The 19,092-nt window shown below is 37.0% G+C and overlaps 1 protein-coding gene across 2 annotated transcripts in view; it reads left to right on the top strand.

Annotated features, from left to right (window-relative positions):
• The first annotated feature begins 950 nt into the window (after nt 1-950).
• Nucleotides 951-19,092, top strand: part of LOC128652644 (zinc finger protein 570) — a 63,916-nt gene continuing 45,774 nt past the window's right edge. The window contains exons 1-3 of one of the 2 annotated variants that reach the window (XM_053705577.1): nt 960-1,034; nt 11,051-11,217; nt 18,293-18,394. In XM_053705577.1, the coding sequence (XP_053561552.1) occupies nt 18,302-18,394 (93 nt within the window). In that variant the 5' untranslated portion in view covers nt 960-1,034; nt 11,051-11,217; nt 18,293-18,301. Of the gene's footprint in view, nt 1,035-11,050; nt 11,218-18,292; nt 18,395-19,092 lie in introns of both variants that reach the window. The other variant, XM_053705580.1, reaches the window with a different exon arrangement.

The raw sequence follows: 19,092 nt of genomic DNA, 5'->3' as shown, positions 1-19,092 counted from the left end.
AAATTAATACTAGGTGAAATTATACACCAGTGAACCGATAACAATAATTCGTAGACCAGTGATTTTTAACCTTTTTTTTGCCGTGGCACACTTTTTTACATTAAAAAATCCTGTGGCACACCACCATCCCAAAATTTAATAAAAAATCACACATTGTAGCCTAATACAGCATATATATATATACACATACACACACAAACACACACATACTGTATGTATTGTGCTGTTATGCCATGCCTCCTACAAACTACCCCTGCATTGGGAGTAAAAAACAAGCAAACTTTAAAAAATATGTCACACTGTTGTCAGTCTGCCGTGGCACACCTGAGGATCTCTCACGGCACACTGGTTGAAAAACAGTCTTAGACCATATTGTGTTTGCATATAGGGAACACATCAATCTTAATTTATATAACCTGGTACATCCTCATTTAATAGAAGGGTACTCACACAGGGTTTTAAAAAATAGAAAATCTTTATTCATGATAAAACAAGTCACGTTACTTGTTTGATCATGAACAAAGAATAAATGTTCTATTTTTTAAACCCTATGAGTACCCTTCTATTAAATTATATATATATATATATATATATCCAAGGCATGCCTACATTTTGTAGCATATTATTATATTGTCTTATTATTCAGGATTCTAAAAACGGTCACATAAATTTGACGCCAGGTATTAGGACATAATTGGACCGCTTGCGAAGCAGTTCTTTTTCGTTTAAAAAAACAAGAACACCACCATGCTTCTACTATACATATATGTTAGTAACTATTTGCGGTTTGCGTTTCAGACCTCGTTTTGAGTTACATATATCTGATTGGCTAATTGGCGTGGATATTTTATTGCGTAAAAAAGCATGTTTTTATGGGAAATGTAGTTCTTCTGTGATCTGCCGTTCCTGAACATTTGATGGCAGAAACTACCCATCCCAGCAATCTGTGGGAAAGTATCCTATGATCTACACTACACTAATCCTTTTTACCGCATATTAAATAGTGAAGAGAACTGGATGTTATTTTGATTAAGGTGAGGTGATCAAATATAAATCGTTTTATTTATGAGTTATTTTAAATGCATTAGGCAACCGAAATGATTTTGCTTTATGATTAGATGATTGTATACGGTAGATTTTTGCGATTGAGGCTTGTTATTTAGCCAGTAGCCATGACTCCATTATAATGCAGGGTGTAAAAATCTTCATCCCATTTTTTTTCCCTTCATTTATTATATGTGGCTGGATCTCACTTCTCACATACATTGTCAGAAGCTGCTATAGTGACTTTTACATGAATAGAAAACGTAAATGATTTATTTTCTTATATAGGTAGTGATTGCCTTTAAAATTATATTTAGAAATTCATGTTTAAATGTACAATTTTCTTGATGTCTTGATGATTAGTATAGTAAATTGAATACAGATGACAGCTCTAAATATATTAATAATTTATTTGTTGGCTACTCCATTTTTTAACATAACTGAATACCTATTTCAGACCTTTTTGTTAATTTCTTAATTGTTAGCCCTTTTCCCTTCAAAGTCCTGCAATTATTCAACCACTGCACTTTTCATATCAAAATATAGCTTTATTGATAAACACTGGTCTCATATTTCCACCAAGGGCTAAAAACATATATTTTAAAGGGACGTGATACCCAAATGTTGAAGCACTTGAAAGTGATGCAGCATAGCGGTAAAAAGCTTAATAGAAAATATCACCTGAACATCTCTATGTAAAAAAGGAAGATATTTGACATTAAAGGGACATTAAACACTAAATACATGAAAGATAAAATGATGCATTCAAAGAAAAGATTAGTCCATGACTAACATGTAGATGTATTTTTTAAAGTTTCATTAGTTGTTTAACCTCTTAAGGACATATGACGGAATTTTTCCGTCATAAAACAATTGAGCAAACTGAAAGCTGTGTCCTTAAAGGGTTAAAAAGTGACAAAATAAGTGTAAAGTTTTAGTGTCTATAAAACACTGGGAGCTGCCATGTTGTAACTTGTGTTACCTTCTCTGCTGTGGCCAATTAGGGACAGTTATAAATAGGTCACTAGAGTGTGCAGCCAATGGCTGTGTGGAATAGAACAGTGTTCTGCACTTCCATTTCTAACAGGAACTGAAAAGCTCACAATTTCAGAATGGAATTACAGGCAAAGAGGACAAAATAAATAATGAAAGTATATTGCAGAGTTGTTTTATATATACAATTTATCATTTTATATTACCATCTCAAAGTGTTTAATGTCCCTTTAAAGTGAAGGTCAATTTTGATGAACTAGTGCCCAGTTTTTAATAATCCTATTAAAAACAAGGGCACTTTAATTCATCAAAATTGACATTTCACTCGTTTTCTTCAAAAACTTACCTTTTAATCCTGGTTGCCGCTCCAGCACTTCCTCCGCCCGTCACAAGCCGTCTTTGCGGGTCCAAAATGAAGAATCCTGCTTCCTCTAATCACGGCATTGCATCAGGCCAAGATTCCCCCGGGGGGAAGCCGTGATTGGAAGAAGCTGGATTCGTAATTCCTGACGTCTGCAGAGGGTTCCAACGGCCAGGGGAATCGCTGGAGCGGCTGCCAGGATTAAAAGGTACGTTTTTTTGAAGAAAACAAGTGAAATGTCAATTTTAATGAATTAAAGTGCCCTTGTTTTTAATAGGATTATTAAAAACCGGGCACTAATTCGTCAAAATTGACAATCACTTTAAATTTCCTAAGTATTCACACCACACTGTAAAGAGACTTTAAAGTGAAGGTCAAGTCCGGCGCTCAAGTTTACAGTTTTATACTTAACATGTGAAAACAGCATGATGTTCATTCATCAAAAGCTTGAAAATTATGTTTGTCGTTTAAATTTTTAATTTACAATTACCCTCCGTAATACCGCAATTGTCCGCCCGACATTTTCCCTCTATTGATTGACATGTTTTCTAAATCTTATAGCCAATTCCTTTACTTCCCCCGTGGCGTCCTGCCCCTTTTTACCCGCGTCATCAATCACTAGTGCGCATGCGTGTAACTGCGGGTATGGCCATCGTCTTCATGCTCGTGCACGATATGCGCATGCGTATTAGGCTGTATGTCTTCATTCGTTCCAAAGTATGGATCCAAGTTGTAATTCCTGTAAATACAATGTAACACTGATACGGAATGAACACTGCTACGGACTGAAAATTTCTACGCATGCGCGAATGCGGTTAAAATACGCATGCGCATATTGAACCCGGTGTTTGTGCACAAGCTTTGAAGTGACGCGGTCAGCTTCTTGTTACGCTCGCTACGTCATTAGATGCAAAGAAGGAAGTGGAGCGGGGGAGGAGTAACAATAAGAAACGTCGGTATTATATATATATATATATATATATATATTCATATACTTTTTAAAAATATGTTAGCGACTTTAATATTTAGATGTGAATGTTTACATGGATGCTGTGCCGTGAGTTTAAATTGACCTTCACTTTAAGCAGCTAGTCAGGATGCTAGTCCCTAAACTTGCAAGGGAGTGTGCATTTGGCATGTCCATGCACAGTCATGTTATTTTCCTATGCAGTTTAAAGTGATTGTAACTAAAAAACCTAATGGTTTTTTAGTTACAATATTTGAAATCATAAAGTAAAATATTGGCACTTTCATTCATGAAAGGACTTGTAAGTGTTTTTTAAAAAAAAAAAAAAATTATTATGCTTTAATGTTTTCAGATATTCTGCCGTTTCATTTGCCCTTAACGGATACTCTATTTCTTACTTCAGTGACGATTCATACTGTAGCCAATCGTATTGCACCCTCTTTGGTGTCCAAAACCAGAGGCGTTATTACTTACTTGCTGGATGACAAATTGGGCGCGATACGATTGGCTACAGCATGAATCGTTACTGAAGTAAGAAATAGATTATCTGTTAAGGATAGAGGAACAGCAGAATATCTGAAATCATGAAAGGGTAATTTTTTTTATATATATATATATATATATATATATATATATAGCATTTACATAGCCTTTTATGTAACTAAAAATGATTGTTTAACATCACTTTAAAGGGACAGTCGTCTATTAAAAATTAAACTTTCATGATTCAGATAAGGCACGCAATTTTAAACAACTTTCCAATTTACTTTTATCATCAAATTTTCTTTGCTCGCTTGGTGTCCTTTGTGGAAAGCTAAACCCAGGTAGGCTCATATGCTAATTTCTAAGTAATTGAACTGCTTCTTATCTCTTTTTTTTATATTTTTTTATTTTTTTTTTATTGGGGGAAAAGCTAAACAAAAACTACATTACATTTCAAAAAGAAAAATCCAAATACATCTTCATCTTATATAGTCAATATGAGATAACATCTTAAATAAATGAAATACAAAAAAAAAAGAGACTTTTCCAGTTTACTTGCTTTTTACACATCTTTCCCGATATTTTGCCAATTAGAATTATTGGGATGTTTTAGCTTCTCCCACCCTTGTATATTTTTCTCTTTTCTTACATTCTTTATTAGGAACCTCTATGTATACAGTGATATACCTCAAATGAGTTATACTGTCCCTTAAACACTTTCTTGAGTTCTCCTGCTCAATATTACTCCTATTTATCTTCCTTTCCCACCAAGGGGCTGAAAGTCGCCCCTCCGTAGTGTACTAGATCGAGCACAGAAAAAAACTCAAGGAAAATCACCAACGTATTAAAAACAGTACCCAAGGGGGGGGCGCAGGGGGGGGGGTGGAAAAAAGAAGAAAGAGAGAGAGAAAAGAGAAAAAAAAAAAAAAAAAAGGAAAAATATATATACTTCTAATGTTGCAAAATTTTTTATTCATGCTTTGTTATAAACGTGCCCAGTTTGTAGGCAAAGAGCCATTTACAGTTAATTCTAGGAAGGGTATAGAGTCTTGAAATGTAGATAATATGTGATGTTGCACTGTAATAGGTGATATGTAGATATACTTTTTCCATTTTTTTAAAAAATGTTACAACCTGATTCTCTGCCCTCTTATCCAATCCTATAGTCTCTATCATAATCTGACCTCTCATATGATTCAGAAATTCATTTAAAGATGGAGCATTTTTATGCTTCCACATTTTACATATTACGTTTCTTGCGATCAGGATTGCCATATTTATAAATAATCTGTCTCCGATATTATGTGATGGATATAAAAAGAAAACATATTCTGCAACTATTTCTATCATGTCGCTTACATTTCTGTTTATCCAATATTGGATTTTGCTCCAAAATTGTGTGACCTTTGGACAACTCCAAAGATAATGTAATAGATCCGCATTTGGTCTGTGACATTTGGGGCAGATCGGCTGTAGTTGAGACCACTTAGCAATTCTGGCTGGGGTTAGATAGAAATTGTTAATTACCTTATATTGAGACTCCCTTAGATTAATTCTGTCGGTTGCTTCTAGTGTTCTTCTTAAACTATCTGTTACGTCTTTCTCCTGAAGTTGTGGAAAGTACTTTAGAAATTTTTGTTTGATCAGTTTAATATGCCTTTCTCCCTCCTGAACCATGATGTTCTGGTACCAAGTGGCTATTGATCTATTACCCGCTTTGTATAGTCTGATGCCTGACTCTGTTTATCTGGGTCCAATTCTCCCCAAACCTTTTTTCATATTCCTTTATAAAATGGCGAGTCTGCAAGTATACATAAAACTGTTTGGATGGTAGATCAAACTCACTTGCCAAATCTACAAATGATCTGATTGGCCCTGTTAGTGATTCTTTTAATTGTGATGCGTATATCAGCCCTTTATTTTTCCAAACATTAAATAACTCATTACTACATCCTGGTAAGAAGGCTGGATTGCCGCGTAACGGAAGATGATTGGAGATCTGGAATTCTATCCCCATTATTTTACAATATTTCTGCCATGCAAGCACAATATTTGCGATAGTAGTTAGTCTACTGACATTGCTTGGTAGTTGTCTGTATGGAAAATGCATGATAGCCTGTAAATTGAATGGTTTGATTAATTCCGTCTCCTGATCATAATATGTGACGTAATCAATTCTACTGAGCCAATCTATACCAAATTTAACCAATGAAGCTATATTGTAATATTTTATATTAGGACAGGCAAAGCCCCCAAACCGCTTCATCTGCGCCATCTTACTAAAGGCAATGCGCGACGTCCTTTTCCCCCATATAAAGATAGCACAGGCCTTATTATATCTGTCGATATCATTTTTTTTGTAATAATAAAGGTAAATTCTGTAGCAAAAACAAAATTTTTGGGAATATAATAGATTTTATTACATTTACCCGGGCTGAAATAGATAGTATAGATTCCATTTTGCTAGGTCATGGTGTAGATTCTGAAATAACTCTTTAAAGTTAAGCTGATACCAATGTGCCGGGTTCTTACTAATCTTAATACCTAGATAGTTAATGCTATGTACTTCCTTGAAGTTATCTGAATAACTGTTTTTATCTTTAATGATCCACAAAATTTCTGATTTGTTAATATTGATTTTGTATCCGGAGAATGAGCTGAATAACCTTATTATTTCCATAAAGCGGGGTATACTCTGTGTCGAGTCTTGTAAGAATATTAGTAAATCGTCAGCATATAATGATATAGATACTTTCTGCTTCCCTATTACAACGGGTGGAAGATACTTTCTAAGATATATCGCTAGTGGTTCTAGTGCTATATCGAATAGTAATGGTGAAAGAGGACAGCCCTGGCGAGTCCCACTTCCTAGAATGATATATTGTGATAGTTCGCCGTTAATAAGTAATTGAGATCTAGGTTTGTTATATACTAACTTAATCAGATCGACCAGGGCACCTGAAAAACCAAACTTCCTCATCGCATTTATTAGATGGTCCCAAATAATTGAGTCAAAAGCTTTTTCAGCATCAACCGTGACTAATGCTATATCTTTCCCCTGGTATTTTTTCCCGGGGTCCTGGCCGATCTGATAAAGGTAGTCCACGGTAGTGAGTACTCTGCGCATGTTTCGCACTGAGTTCCTTCCTGGGATGAAACCTGCCTGGTCAGGGTGTATGATATCAATAATTGATTTTTTCAATCTGTCTGCAATGAGGGACATTAGTATTTTATAATCATGGTTCAGAAGGGAGATCGGACGATATGATGCAATATTAGTTGGATCCTTTGCTTTTTTGTGGATTAGAGTAACTACTGAGTCAGAAAAATAACTTGAGTTCATATCTTTCTGCAGATAATATTGATTAAATAGTCTAGATAAAATTGGGGATATCTCTGCTTCCATTATTTTGTAAAATTCTGCAGATAGGCCATCTGGCCCGGGGGCCTTACCAGATTTAGCCTTTTTTATGACAGCTAATATTTCCAATTCAGTTATAGGGGCATTGATTAGCTGTAATGCTTCATGTGAAATCTGCGGGATGTCCAGCCCCGTCCAGAATTGCTCTTTCTGCGTCTCATTTACCTCCTCCTTGGCATAGAGTCTGCTATAATAGTCGTAAACTGCCTTTCTAATTTCATCTGGATTGGTGGATATTTTATCCTGTAATCTAATAGCAGGGATTTGATTTGATTTCTTCCTGAATTTGACCAACCTGGCCAGGTGTTTAGCAGATATACCCTGAAAACCCTGAAATTTGGCTCTGTTTTTAAGCTCTTCCTGTGCTCCCATCTTTTTCAAAAAGCATTCCCTTTCCACTCTTGCTTCTTTGTATTTATCCCAGGTGTCTTTATTGGGTACTCTGAGATATTTAGCATAACTATTTCTAAGTTGATTAGACAACTGGTTTTCTCTCTCTTTATTTTTCCTATTTCTTTTGATCATGTATGCTTTCACCTCTCCACGAATAACTGCTTTGCCCGCCTCCCATAACATCTCTATTTTATTTTCATACTCCCGATTTTGTGTGTAGTACTCCCTCCATTTTTGCTTTAACCAGTTTTCAAATTGTACATTGTTAATCATATAGTGGGGAAAACGGAAAGTGTTAACTGATTTTTTGGAATGGGCACTCAACATGATCTTTATATCAATAAACGCGTGATCAGAAATAACTATTTCCGAGATCTGTGATTCCAATTTAAGTTTCATGATCTGCTCATCTACTAAAAACATATCTATTCGGGAAAAGTTTTTATGGGCGCCCGATTCGCATGTAAAATCCTGAGTATCAGGGTGCTGAATTCGCCAAACATCCCGAAGTTTTAGTATAACGGTGAAGCTCTGCAAATGCTTTGCTTCCCTGTAGTTAGCCGCTCTCCGGCGTATTTTGTATCGATCTAAGTCTGGGCACAAAGTATTATTAAAGTCTCCTGCCACATTCAGGTTCTGGCCTATATATGGTGATAGTACCTTTTTCAATTTCTCCCAAAATTTGGGATTCCAGATATTTGGTGCATATATATTGCATAACGTCCAAGTCTTATCATCTATTTTTAGCTGCAGCAATAGGTATCTCCCTCCTGGGTCTAGTTCCTGTTTAATTATCGTATATGATAGTTCCCGTCCAAGCATTATCGCTACCCCTCTCTTTCTTTTTTCACCTGGTGTCGCAATTATTTCAGCAATCCAGTTTGTTTTCAGCTTCCCTATCTCTACTCTTTTGAGGTGTAGTTCTTGCAGGAATATAATATTAGGCTTGTGTTTCCTAATTTCTTTAAGTACGTTTTTACGCTTGATGGGAGACGTTATGCCGCCTACATTCCAGGAAATTAATTTTAATGAGTTATTCATTTAATTTTTTATTCTTTTATTTGTGTGCTTTCTGAGAGAAAAAAAAAAAAAGGAAAAAAAAACACAAAGGATCGAAAAAAAAAAAAGCCCCCCCACCTCGATATCTTCTAACAAAACCTCCATTGCATTCACTTTTTCTATACACAGTTGAATAGTCTAAGACCGTTACTTTAAACTTCAATGTTATTTTCTCTGCAAAATTCTTTTGCTTCTTCAATTGTGTTTAGTGCAATAATGCCATCCATACCCAGCACTGTAATTTTTGCCGGATATCTCATGGTGGCTTTCAGGCCCGCCCTAATTAGACCTGTACAAAATGGTGCCATCGCCCGCCTCTTTGTTGACGTTTCTATTGAGAAGTCTTGGAATAAAAGGATCTGTTTAGTATCTATAGTGAGAGTCTGGGTCTTTCTATAGTTTTGCATGATTTTAACTTTGTCTTGAAAATTTAGATATTTTATCATAACCATTCTTGGTCGTGTATTACCATCTTTTAGCTGTCTCGCTATACCAACTCTATGTGCCCTCTCTACCTGGAAACTTCCCTCACCTACCTGTAGTCCTAGTAGTTTTGGTAATGTGTATGTACTAAATTGTAAAAGATCCTCAAATTCCTTTGACTCCGGGAGGCCAATTACTCGGACATTGCTACGCCTAGATCTGTCCTCCAGGTCCTCAATTTTAGCTTTTAATATTTTAATCTCGTCCGTATGTATATCTAGAACACCCTCCTGTTTAAAATGTCTGTCTTCTATATTCGAGATTCTAGATTCTACTTCTATGAGTCTATTAGAGAATTGCTTTATCTCATTTGACAGAGCTGAAATTTCTATTTTTATCATTTCAAACTGTGGCAACATCAAATCTGCCAACTGATTTGTGGTTAACTGTTTTTCCAGATTTGCTTCAGGGCTTCTAATAGATATCTCTTGTATATTTTCTTGTGAGGATTTTTGTTTTCTATCCCTCTTTAAAGGCATAGCTGGAGATTTGTTTTTAGGATTTGTAATAAACTTCTCCATTTATCCTGGTGTTCAGGACCAAGTTTTGTTTCCCTTTTCTACTTAAGCTATACAGAGTTGATAAACCAGTTTAATGGCGTCCCCTCTTACACCATCTTTAAGCGAGAAAAAAGTACAAATATAATCTATTTAGTTACCTCCCTATGATGAAATGGGCCTGCACATACACCTCCTGGCAGGATACCCTAATATAATGAGGTTTATCTAGTACTTTCTAGATTCAGCTCACTAGTGGTTTACTTTTAACTATTTTGGGTGTTTGTGTTAATATATATTAGTCAAAGGGGGGCCTGTATAATAAAATTTCAGACACAGGTCAGCAAGTGTACATTAACTGTTAGAGCATTGCGAGCCTTTACATATGTATATACTTCCAAGGAATACCAAATATCTTATTCACTTGGAGATCCAGAGCAAAATTTTACAAAAAACTAGACAATCTATACAGACTTAACAATCCATATACCATCTGCAAAGTTAACACAAATATGTAAAGTCAAAATACATCAGAAGATCTCTACAGAATTTACATCATTTAGCAAGATTTGACTTTATAATCTTAATCTTTTCAATTAAATCATTCAAACCCTGTCTCCCTTGACACTGTGCCAAAAGCTAGAAAATATATATGTGTGTCTTATCTGTTCAAGGTATTCAAAAGATCTTTTTATAGCTTGGAGCACTGTGCAGGGGCTTAGTATGTCTTACAACTCCTCTTTTGTCAGGTAGCATGTACTTTAACAGATAACATGTACTATACAAGTCGGTATCTAATATCTATTGTCACAGAAATACTTGAACCACTACTGATTACTCCTTAACTTCCCTAGAAAGGAGCACAATTAAGTATCTAGGTTCATTCTTCAGACCGAGTAAAGTCTTGCACACATGGGGAGATGCCAAATATACTATGGACTTGACTTATATAAAATACAAATATGGCCTTGGAGCTCCAACTGCTCTGCAGATTTAGACTGTACTTTTCCTGGTTTCTTTCCCCTTTTTTTATTCTTTTATTCCTTTTGAGTGTCCTCAGTGTGAACCTGTCCAGGAATTAGCTAACCTTACAGCAAACAGGCAGTCCCCTCTAGCGCCACGCCAAGTCTGATTAAACAATGTTCTCAATGTTCTGGGGTAAACAGAGAAAGTCCTGAACAACACATAGATATGACCCCTCTTTACTTGACTTTAGTATAGTTCCACGGATACTCCCCCTGCCACACAAACTGGAGGATTAGAGACCTCTTTCTTCTGCCCGCTATCTATTTACCAAGCCTTATTAGCCAAGGCACAGTTGTACTCACCCCCCTTCTTCTTCATGGCAGGTACGATACAGAGCTCTGGTGGCCTCCTCCTTTCCCAAGGCCTTCCACGCTCCAGCAGCACGCTGTCTTGATGCAGCGCCAACGGACTCAGCCTGCGCCTGACGCTGGAGCGCGACGTCAGAGCAAATCGCCGGCTTATCGAAGGGGGGAGCGCTGACTCTGACCAGGTATGTAGAATCCCTCCAGCCACTTCCCTCTTAACCGGACTGTGTGGCAATCTGTATCTCCTGTCCTCTTCACCAGCAGGACATCCGTAATCACTCAGTAGCCTCAATTACCACACTCCTCCTGCGGACGTGTGCTCTCTTCACCTGGGGCGGGTCTTTTCACGTGCAGGTAACTTTATGATTCTCTTCACACATCGTTAGCGGTCCTTGGGTTCGGCTTGTCGGCTTAATAGATTTAGGCTGCAGTGTCACTGATGTTTGCATTGGAGGTATGTGGGCACAAACATAGGCTGGTCCCATTCAGCCCCTTCTTATTTTGGGATCTGAGAGTGTCCTTTCTCCACCTTTTTGTTGCCTCTGGCCGGGTAGCGCAAATAGCTTAGCTCCCAGCAAAAAGGCTATGTGGTTTGGGAGGTATGAGCTGTTTAAAATTCCACCCGCAGGTGAGCTTGAGCGTGCATCACCTCCACCATCACCTCCTACACGCTCCTCCCACAGGAATCACTCAACTGCTTCTTATCTCAGTGCTTTTTGACAGTTAGTTAGACACTGCTAGTTCATGTGTGTCGTGTGTATATATATATATATATATATATATATATATATATAAAAACACTGATTGCCTAAATTGCATGTCTGTCAAAAGAACTGAGCTTAAGGGACAGTCTGTAGAGCAGTGGTCTCAAAGTAAACCAGGCAATCACAAAGATAAAAAGTGTATTAATATAACAGTGTTAGTTATGCAAAACTGGGGAATAGGTAATAAGGGGAGTAGCTATCATTTTAAACAATACAAATTCTGGAGTAGACTGTCCTTTTAAGTCAGTTCAGTGAAATCTCATGAGATAACAGCAAAGGCAAAGTATTACTCAGCACTGCTGATGCTGATTGTTTTTCTGTTTCAACTTTCAGCTGGATAGCAGTTGAAGTATAACTGTTTACACAGCACTTATTCTGGTGAGCTAAATCATTTTTGAGGAAAATATCTTTCTTTTTACATATAGATGCTCAGGTGATATTTTCTTCAGTTTTGCACTGTTGTGCTGCATCTTTTTCAAGTGATTTAGCATATGAATATTTTGTCCCTTTAAATTTACGAGCTTTGTTATTAGAGCTAGATATAGGTTAAAATTAAATCAAGACCTGCTGTAGACAAGGTTTTTCAGCTCAGTCCACGGTTTGTCAAATTGACAAAAATATAGTAATTAAATTGACTTTTAACCACTGACTAGTAAATTAATTATAGTGATATTTACCTTAGATATGTCTGTGTCTATGTATAGGTATGTATGCTAGCACTATGCTCAAGTTAAAAATGCTTTATTTGAAAACAATACATGTTTTTTAAATAAACTATTTTTAACTTGAGCATAGTGCTAGCACCTTTTTGTCTTCCTATTTGAACATCGTATTAAGGCGAGCCTTGTGCCTGGCCTGGGATCCTACCTACATAGAGAGAGGGTGAGCTGATACACCCAGATATATCAGCCTGCTACTACCAGCACATAGGTGTGCTATTGCCGAATGGGAGTTCCCTTTTAGCTTTGGTCTAGAGCTGCAAAAACTAATCGGCATAATCGATTATGAAAATAGTTGTCAACAAATCTCATAATCGATTAGTTGGTTTGCAATTAGATGGTCTGTGCACAGCACCAGCTGCTTTACTCCAATGAGCTGTGTAAGGCTGTGTCCTTTTAATGATATATAATCTTCAGCCCTTTTGCCTTTTTTTTTTTTTTCCCTTATTTTAATTAATTGGAAAATGTAACAAATTCAACCTCTAAGTATATATCTTATTTTAAGAGGGGACTAGATATTTTTACCCTAACCTTATAGATGGTGATTTACCACTGCATATAGATATTCAAGATATTTTTATGTTAAAATGAAGTCCAGGCTTATTTTGTTGAGAGGCCCCTTGCATTGGTGGAGAACTAACAAAGATAAATTTTCCACCTTGGTGAAATTGGCAAAAGCTTATTTATGCATCTCGAGCACCTCAACACCATCTGAGTACCTCTTCTCTGCTGCAGGCAAAATAACTTGCAAAAAAGAGAGCCAGCCTCAGCCAGGAGCATGTGGTCATGTTAACATTTTTGTATTTCAATGCAAAGTTTCTGAAAGAGTGAATAACAGATTGTTATAAACAGTGGTAGTCTACCTATTACTAGTTCTACCTCTTTTCAAACAGTTTGTGGTTTGTTTATTTATAAAAATGTGCTCTGCTGCTTAAAAAATTGGACCAACAGTTGTTTTAATGTGAAGTTTTATTTGGAAGTTTATATTTATAACACTCAGTACATGGATTTTATTTTAAATATAGGAAATTTTTTATTTTTTTATTCAATTAATTGGAAAAATATAATCGGCTGATTAATCGATTATGAAAATAATCCTTAGTTGCAGCCCTACTTTGGTTTACACATCTTTTTTTTATTTTTTTATTATTATTATTATCGGTTATTTGTAGAGCGCCAACAGATTCTGCAGCGCTAAATCTTTTGCACCTTGTTTTGGTTGATCTACACATGAGGTGCCCCTCTGTTTTGTGCTTCACTTTATAATTCTGCCCAAGATCGTCTGTGAGGAGAAGAGCACAATGTGGCTGGGAATTTGTGGTTACGAATATGTTTTCTATTTCTGATTGTGTCCTGTGAATAGCACTTCTGGGGCGCGATCCGATATACGGCGTAGTTTTCGGCGCAAGCGAGGGAACCCGCGCTGCCCGTGGTTTCACCTTGCACATCGGGGTATCCAATATACCCCACCGGCAGTTGCTAAAGTGCCGTAAGTCAGACAAACTAGCGATGTCCAGAAATAAGCATAACTACAAATTTCTGGAGTCGCCAGTGACTTACGGCACTTTAGAAACTGCCTGCCCCTAAAAAAAACTAACTAAAGTATAAAATCTCCCGTAACTGTCTAACACGCCTCCCAAAAATAGCCCGACACGTATACCCCTATATCCGCAATTTCCCCTCTCACTCCTAATAATAAATGTATTAACCCCTAGACCGACAACCCCCCACAACTCAATAAGCCTAATTATTAAACCCTAAACCGCCATAGCCCACGCCGCAATAAACCTATCCTAGTATTAACCCCTAAACCGCTGCTCCCGGACCCCGCTGCCACCTACATTAAATGTATTAACCCCTAATCTGACCCCCCTACACCGCCGCCACCTTCATTAAATGTATTAACCCCTAATCTGACCCCCCTACACTGCCGCCACCTACATTAAATTTATTAACCCCTAATCTGACCCCCTACACCGCCGCCACCTACATTAAATATATTACCCCCTAAACCTAAGTCTAACCCTAACACCCCTAACTTAATTATTATTTAAATAAATCCAAATAATATTAATATTATTAACTAAATAATTCATATTTAAAACTAAATACTTACCAATAAAATAAAGCCTAAGATAGCTACAATATAATTAATAATTACATTGTAGCTATTTTAGGATTTATATTTATTTTACAGGTAACTTTGTATTTATTTTAACTAGGTACAATAGCTATTAAATAGTTAATAACTATTTAATAGCTACCTGTAAAATAAATCCTAACCTAAGTTACAAATACACCTAACACTACACTATCAATAAATTAATTAAATAAATTAACTACAATTATCTAATATAAAATACAATTAAATAAACTAAACTATATTACAAAAAAAACAAACACTAAATCACAAAAAATAAAAAAATATTACAAGAAGTTTAATCTATTTACACCTAATCTAAGCCCCCTAATAAAATAAAAAAGCCCCCCAAAATAATAAAATTTCCCTAAACTAAATTACAAATAGCCCTTAAAATGCCCCTTTTGCGGGGCATTGCCCCAAAGTAACCAGCTCTTTTACCAGCCCTTAAAAGGGCTTTTTGCGGGGCATTGCCCCAAAGTAATCAGCTCTTTTACCTGTAAAAAAATTAGAAATACAATACCCCCCCAACATTACAACCCATCACCCACACACCCCTACTCTAAAACCCACTTGATCCCCCCCCTTAAATAAACCTAACACTACCCCATTGAAGATCACCCTACCTTGAGCTGTCTTCACCCAGCCGGGCTGAAGTCTTCATCCGATCCGGGCACAAGTGGTCCTCCAGCCGGGCAGAAGTCTTCATCCAATCGGGGCAGAAGAGGTCCTCCATCCGGCAGAAGTCTTCATCCAAGCGGCATCTTCTATCTTCATCCTTGCAGCGATGAGCGGCTCCATCTTGAAGACCTCAAGTTCAATCCGATTGGCTAATTAAATCAACCAATCGGATTTTTCCTACCTTAATTCCGATTGGCTGATAGAATCCTACCAGCCAATCGGAATTCGAGGGACGCCATCTTGGATGATGTCATTTAAAGGACCAGCCATTCGTCGGGTAGTCGTCGGCCGAGGAGGATGTTCTTCAAGATGGAGACGCTCATCGCCGCAAGGATGAAGATAGAAGGTGCCGCTTGGATGAAGACTTCTGTCGGATGGAGGACCTCTTCTGCCCCGATCGGATGAAGACTTCTGCCCGGCTGGAGGACCACTTGTGCTCAGATCGATGAAGACTTCAGCCCGGCTGGGTGAAGACGGCTCAAGGTAGGGTGATCTTCAATGGGGTAGTGTTAGGTTTATTTAAGGGGGGATCGGGTGGGTTTTAGAGTGTGGGTGGTGGGTTGTAATGTTGGGGGGTATTGTATTGGGTTTTTTTTTTTTACAGGTAAAAGAGCTGATAACTTTGGGGCAATGCCCCGCAAAAAACCCTTTTAAGGGCTATTTGTAATTTAGTTTAGGGTAGGGAAATTTTATTATTTTGGGGGGCTTTTTTATTTTATTAGGGGGATAAGATTAGGTGTAATTAGATTAAACTTCTTGTAATATTTTTTTTTATTTTTTGTGATTTAGTTTTTTTTCTTTTTTTTTGTAATATAGTTTAGTTTATTTAATTGTATTTTATATTAGATAATTGTAGTTAATTTATTTAGTTAATTTATTCATAGTGTAGTGTTAGGTGTATTTGTAACTTAGGTTAGGATTTATTTTACAGGTAATTTTGTTATTATTTTAACTAGGTAGCTATTAAATAGTTATTAACTATTTAATAGCTATTGTACCTAGTTAAAATAAATACAAAGTTACCTGTAAAATAAATATAAATCATAAAATAGCTACAATGTAATTATTAATTATATTGTAGCTATCTTAGGGTTTATTTTATAGTTAAGTATTTAGTTTTAAATAGGAATTATTTAGTTAATAATATTTAGATTTATGTAAATAATAATTGTTAGGGGGTGTTAGGGTTAGACTTAGGTTTAGGGGGTAATATATTTAATGTAGGTGGCGGCGGTGTAGGGGGATCAGATTAGGGGGTAATAAATTTAATGTAGGTGGCGGCGGGTTCCGGGAGTGGTGGTTTAGGTTTTAAACACTTTATTTAGTGGCGGCGGGGTCCGGGAGCGGCGGTTTAGGTGTTAAACACTTTATTAGGTATTGCGGTTGACAGGTAGATAGACATTGCGCATGCGTTAGGTGTTAGGTTTTTTTTTTTTTTTGGCATTTTAGGGAGTTACTGTGCTCCCATACTCAGCGCAAGGCCTGCTACGGCTGCTTTTTATGGCGAGGTGAAAATGGAGTTAGTTTTCTCCGTATTCGCCACGTAAGGCCTTGCTCTGGATATTGGATACCAAATTGCGCGGTTTTATATGTTAGCCTATGGGAGTAAAATTTGCGGGCGACGGGTGAAATATACCGGCGTAACTTGTATGCTACGCCGTATATGTGATACCAAACCCGCACAAAATCTGGCGTCTCCGTCTTTTGCGGGCGACGCTGCATATCGGATCGGGCCCCTGATCTTTGTCTCCTTTGCGGTGTAAATTAGAAAGTTGTTTAAAATTCAATGCTCTATCTGATTCATGAAAGTTTATTTTTGACTACACTACCCCTTTATCTCTACATGAGAACAGTGGCAAGCCTTTTCTAATCCTCTTGCAAGTCTATATTGGATGTTCCAAATAAAACAGGTGGTGGGGGGAGTTTGATTGGTTCAGACCAGAATAATATTGTCATTACAAGGTATTTTTATATCCCTTTTTGAGTTTTGTTTTTGCTTTCTAAATGCTTCACAGAAGTATCAGAAGTTAAAGGGGCTTGTAGGCATGCATGCTCATCAATATCCGGTATTAAAGGGATATAAAGGTAAAAATTTTAATTTATATTTTAAATGGAAACATTTTTACTGTTTTTCTGTGGCATACACACACATCCTGTGAGGGTCTGTTCATCAGTATGCAAGCACTATGCTTGATCATAGAGCTAGTAGTGATGTGTATTACTTCTGAAAACTTGTGTAGTACAATCTACTGCTGACCCTCTGAGAAAGTGTGGGGTTTAAATACTAGTGCACAGGCCCTCACACGATGTATGTGCGTATGCCTCAGGAAAAACAGTAATAACTTTTACCAGAATCATTTTTGCTAAGGTAAGTATATTGCAAAATTGCTTCTATTTCAAATTTAAATGCACCTATGCTCATTTCATTTTTGACCTTTCTATCCCTTTAAAGGGACAGTAAAGTAAAAAAACTAAAACTTTTTCATGATTTAAATAGAGCATTTAATTTTAAACAACTTTCCAATTTACTTTTATTACCAATTTTGCTTTGTTCTGTTCCTTCTTAGACATTGAAGGCCGCCTCTAATCAAAGCATTTTGACAGTTTTTCATCACTAGAGGGCGTTAGTTCATGTGTTTCATATAGATAACATTGAGCTCAGGCACGTGAAGCTCCTAGGAGTGAGCACTGATTGGCTAAAATTGCAAGTCTGTCAAAAGAACTGAAATAAGGTGGCAGTTTGCAGAGGTAAAACGTGTACAGGTATTACTGTGTTGGTTATGCAAAACTGGGGAATGGGTAATAAAGGGTTTATCTACCTTTTTTAAACAACAAAAATTCTGGTGTTGACTGTCCCTTTTCGTATTGAGTGTATTCTATATCTGCTTTATGTCTTAGGGGAATAGTTTCCAGAACTTAAGGAATACTCTGATGTTTGTATGTTTTCATATTACAGCTTCCTAGAATGTCCAGGCTGAGAAAACGCAGTGAGAAGAAAAGAAAGCTGAAATCTGATAAACCAGTAAAGGATCTTGAGATGGATAATAGGCTAATGACGGTAATTCTTTCTATATTTGTATTACTTGTGTAATTGCTTAAAAGGACAGTAACCGTAAAAAATAAGCTTTTTATTATTCAGGTTGAGCATGCAATTTTAACCACTTCACGCCATTAGTATGTTCCATGGCGTTCTAACAGCGCTGGGCTTTATGCTAAAGCCTTTAATGCCGTTAGGACGGCATGGAACTTCCTACCTTATACGGCGTCCTACAGCCTCCCCCTTTGATGAAAGTAGGAATCGGACTGGGTGTGTGCTTAGCATCCTAGGCAGTCCCCCATGATCTGATCCCAGCCTTGAAATTCTTTTTCAAGCAAATGTTTACATTGGAACTTTGTTTCGATCTTAAACATTATCGCCTGGCATTAAGGGGTTAAACAACTTTCCAATTAGCTTCTATTATATAATTTACTTTGTGGTCTTGATATCCTTTGTTGAATACCTAGTAGTGCTGTGCAATTAGCCACAATATGAGGCTATGCAATATCTATTTTGAATGAGGCTGCAATTTTTTATCCAAACAAACAACAGAAAAAAACACATTCCAAAATGGCTTCTTTAACATTTTCACGCCAGTCACACAAACGCTCCAGCCCAGCAGCAGCACTGATCACTTCTCCAGAGGGGCTCACCAGGAAGCGTCACAGCACGTAATGTTAACAACGCTATTTCTCCAACATTGGTGTGTCCGGTCCACG

Source organism: Bombina bombina, chromosome 1, assembly GCF_027579735.1.
Source record: "Bombina bombina isolate aBomBom1 chromosome 1, aBomBom1.pri, whole genome shotgun sequence".
NCBI lineage: Eukaryota > Metazoa > Chordata > Amphibia > Anura > Bombinatoridae > Bombina > Bombina bombina.
This window is presented reverse-complemented; position numbering and strand designations above follow the sequence as displayed.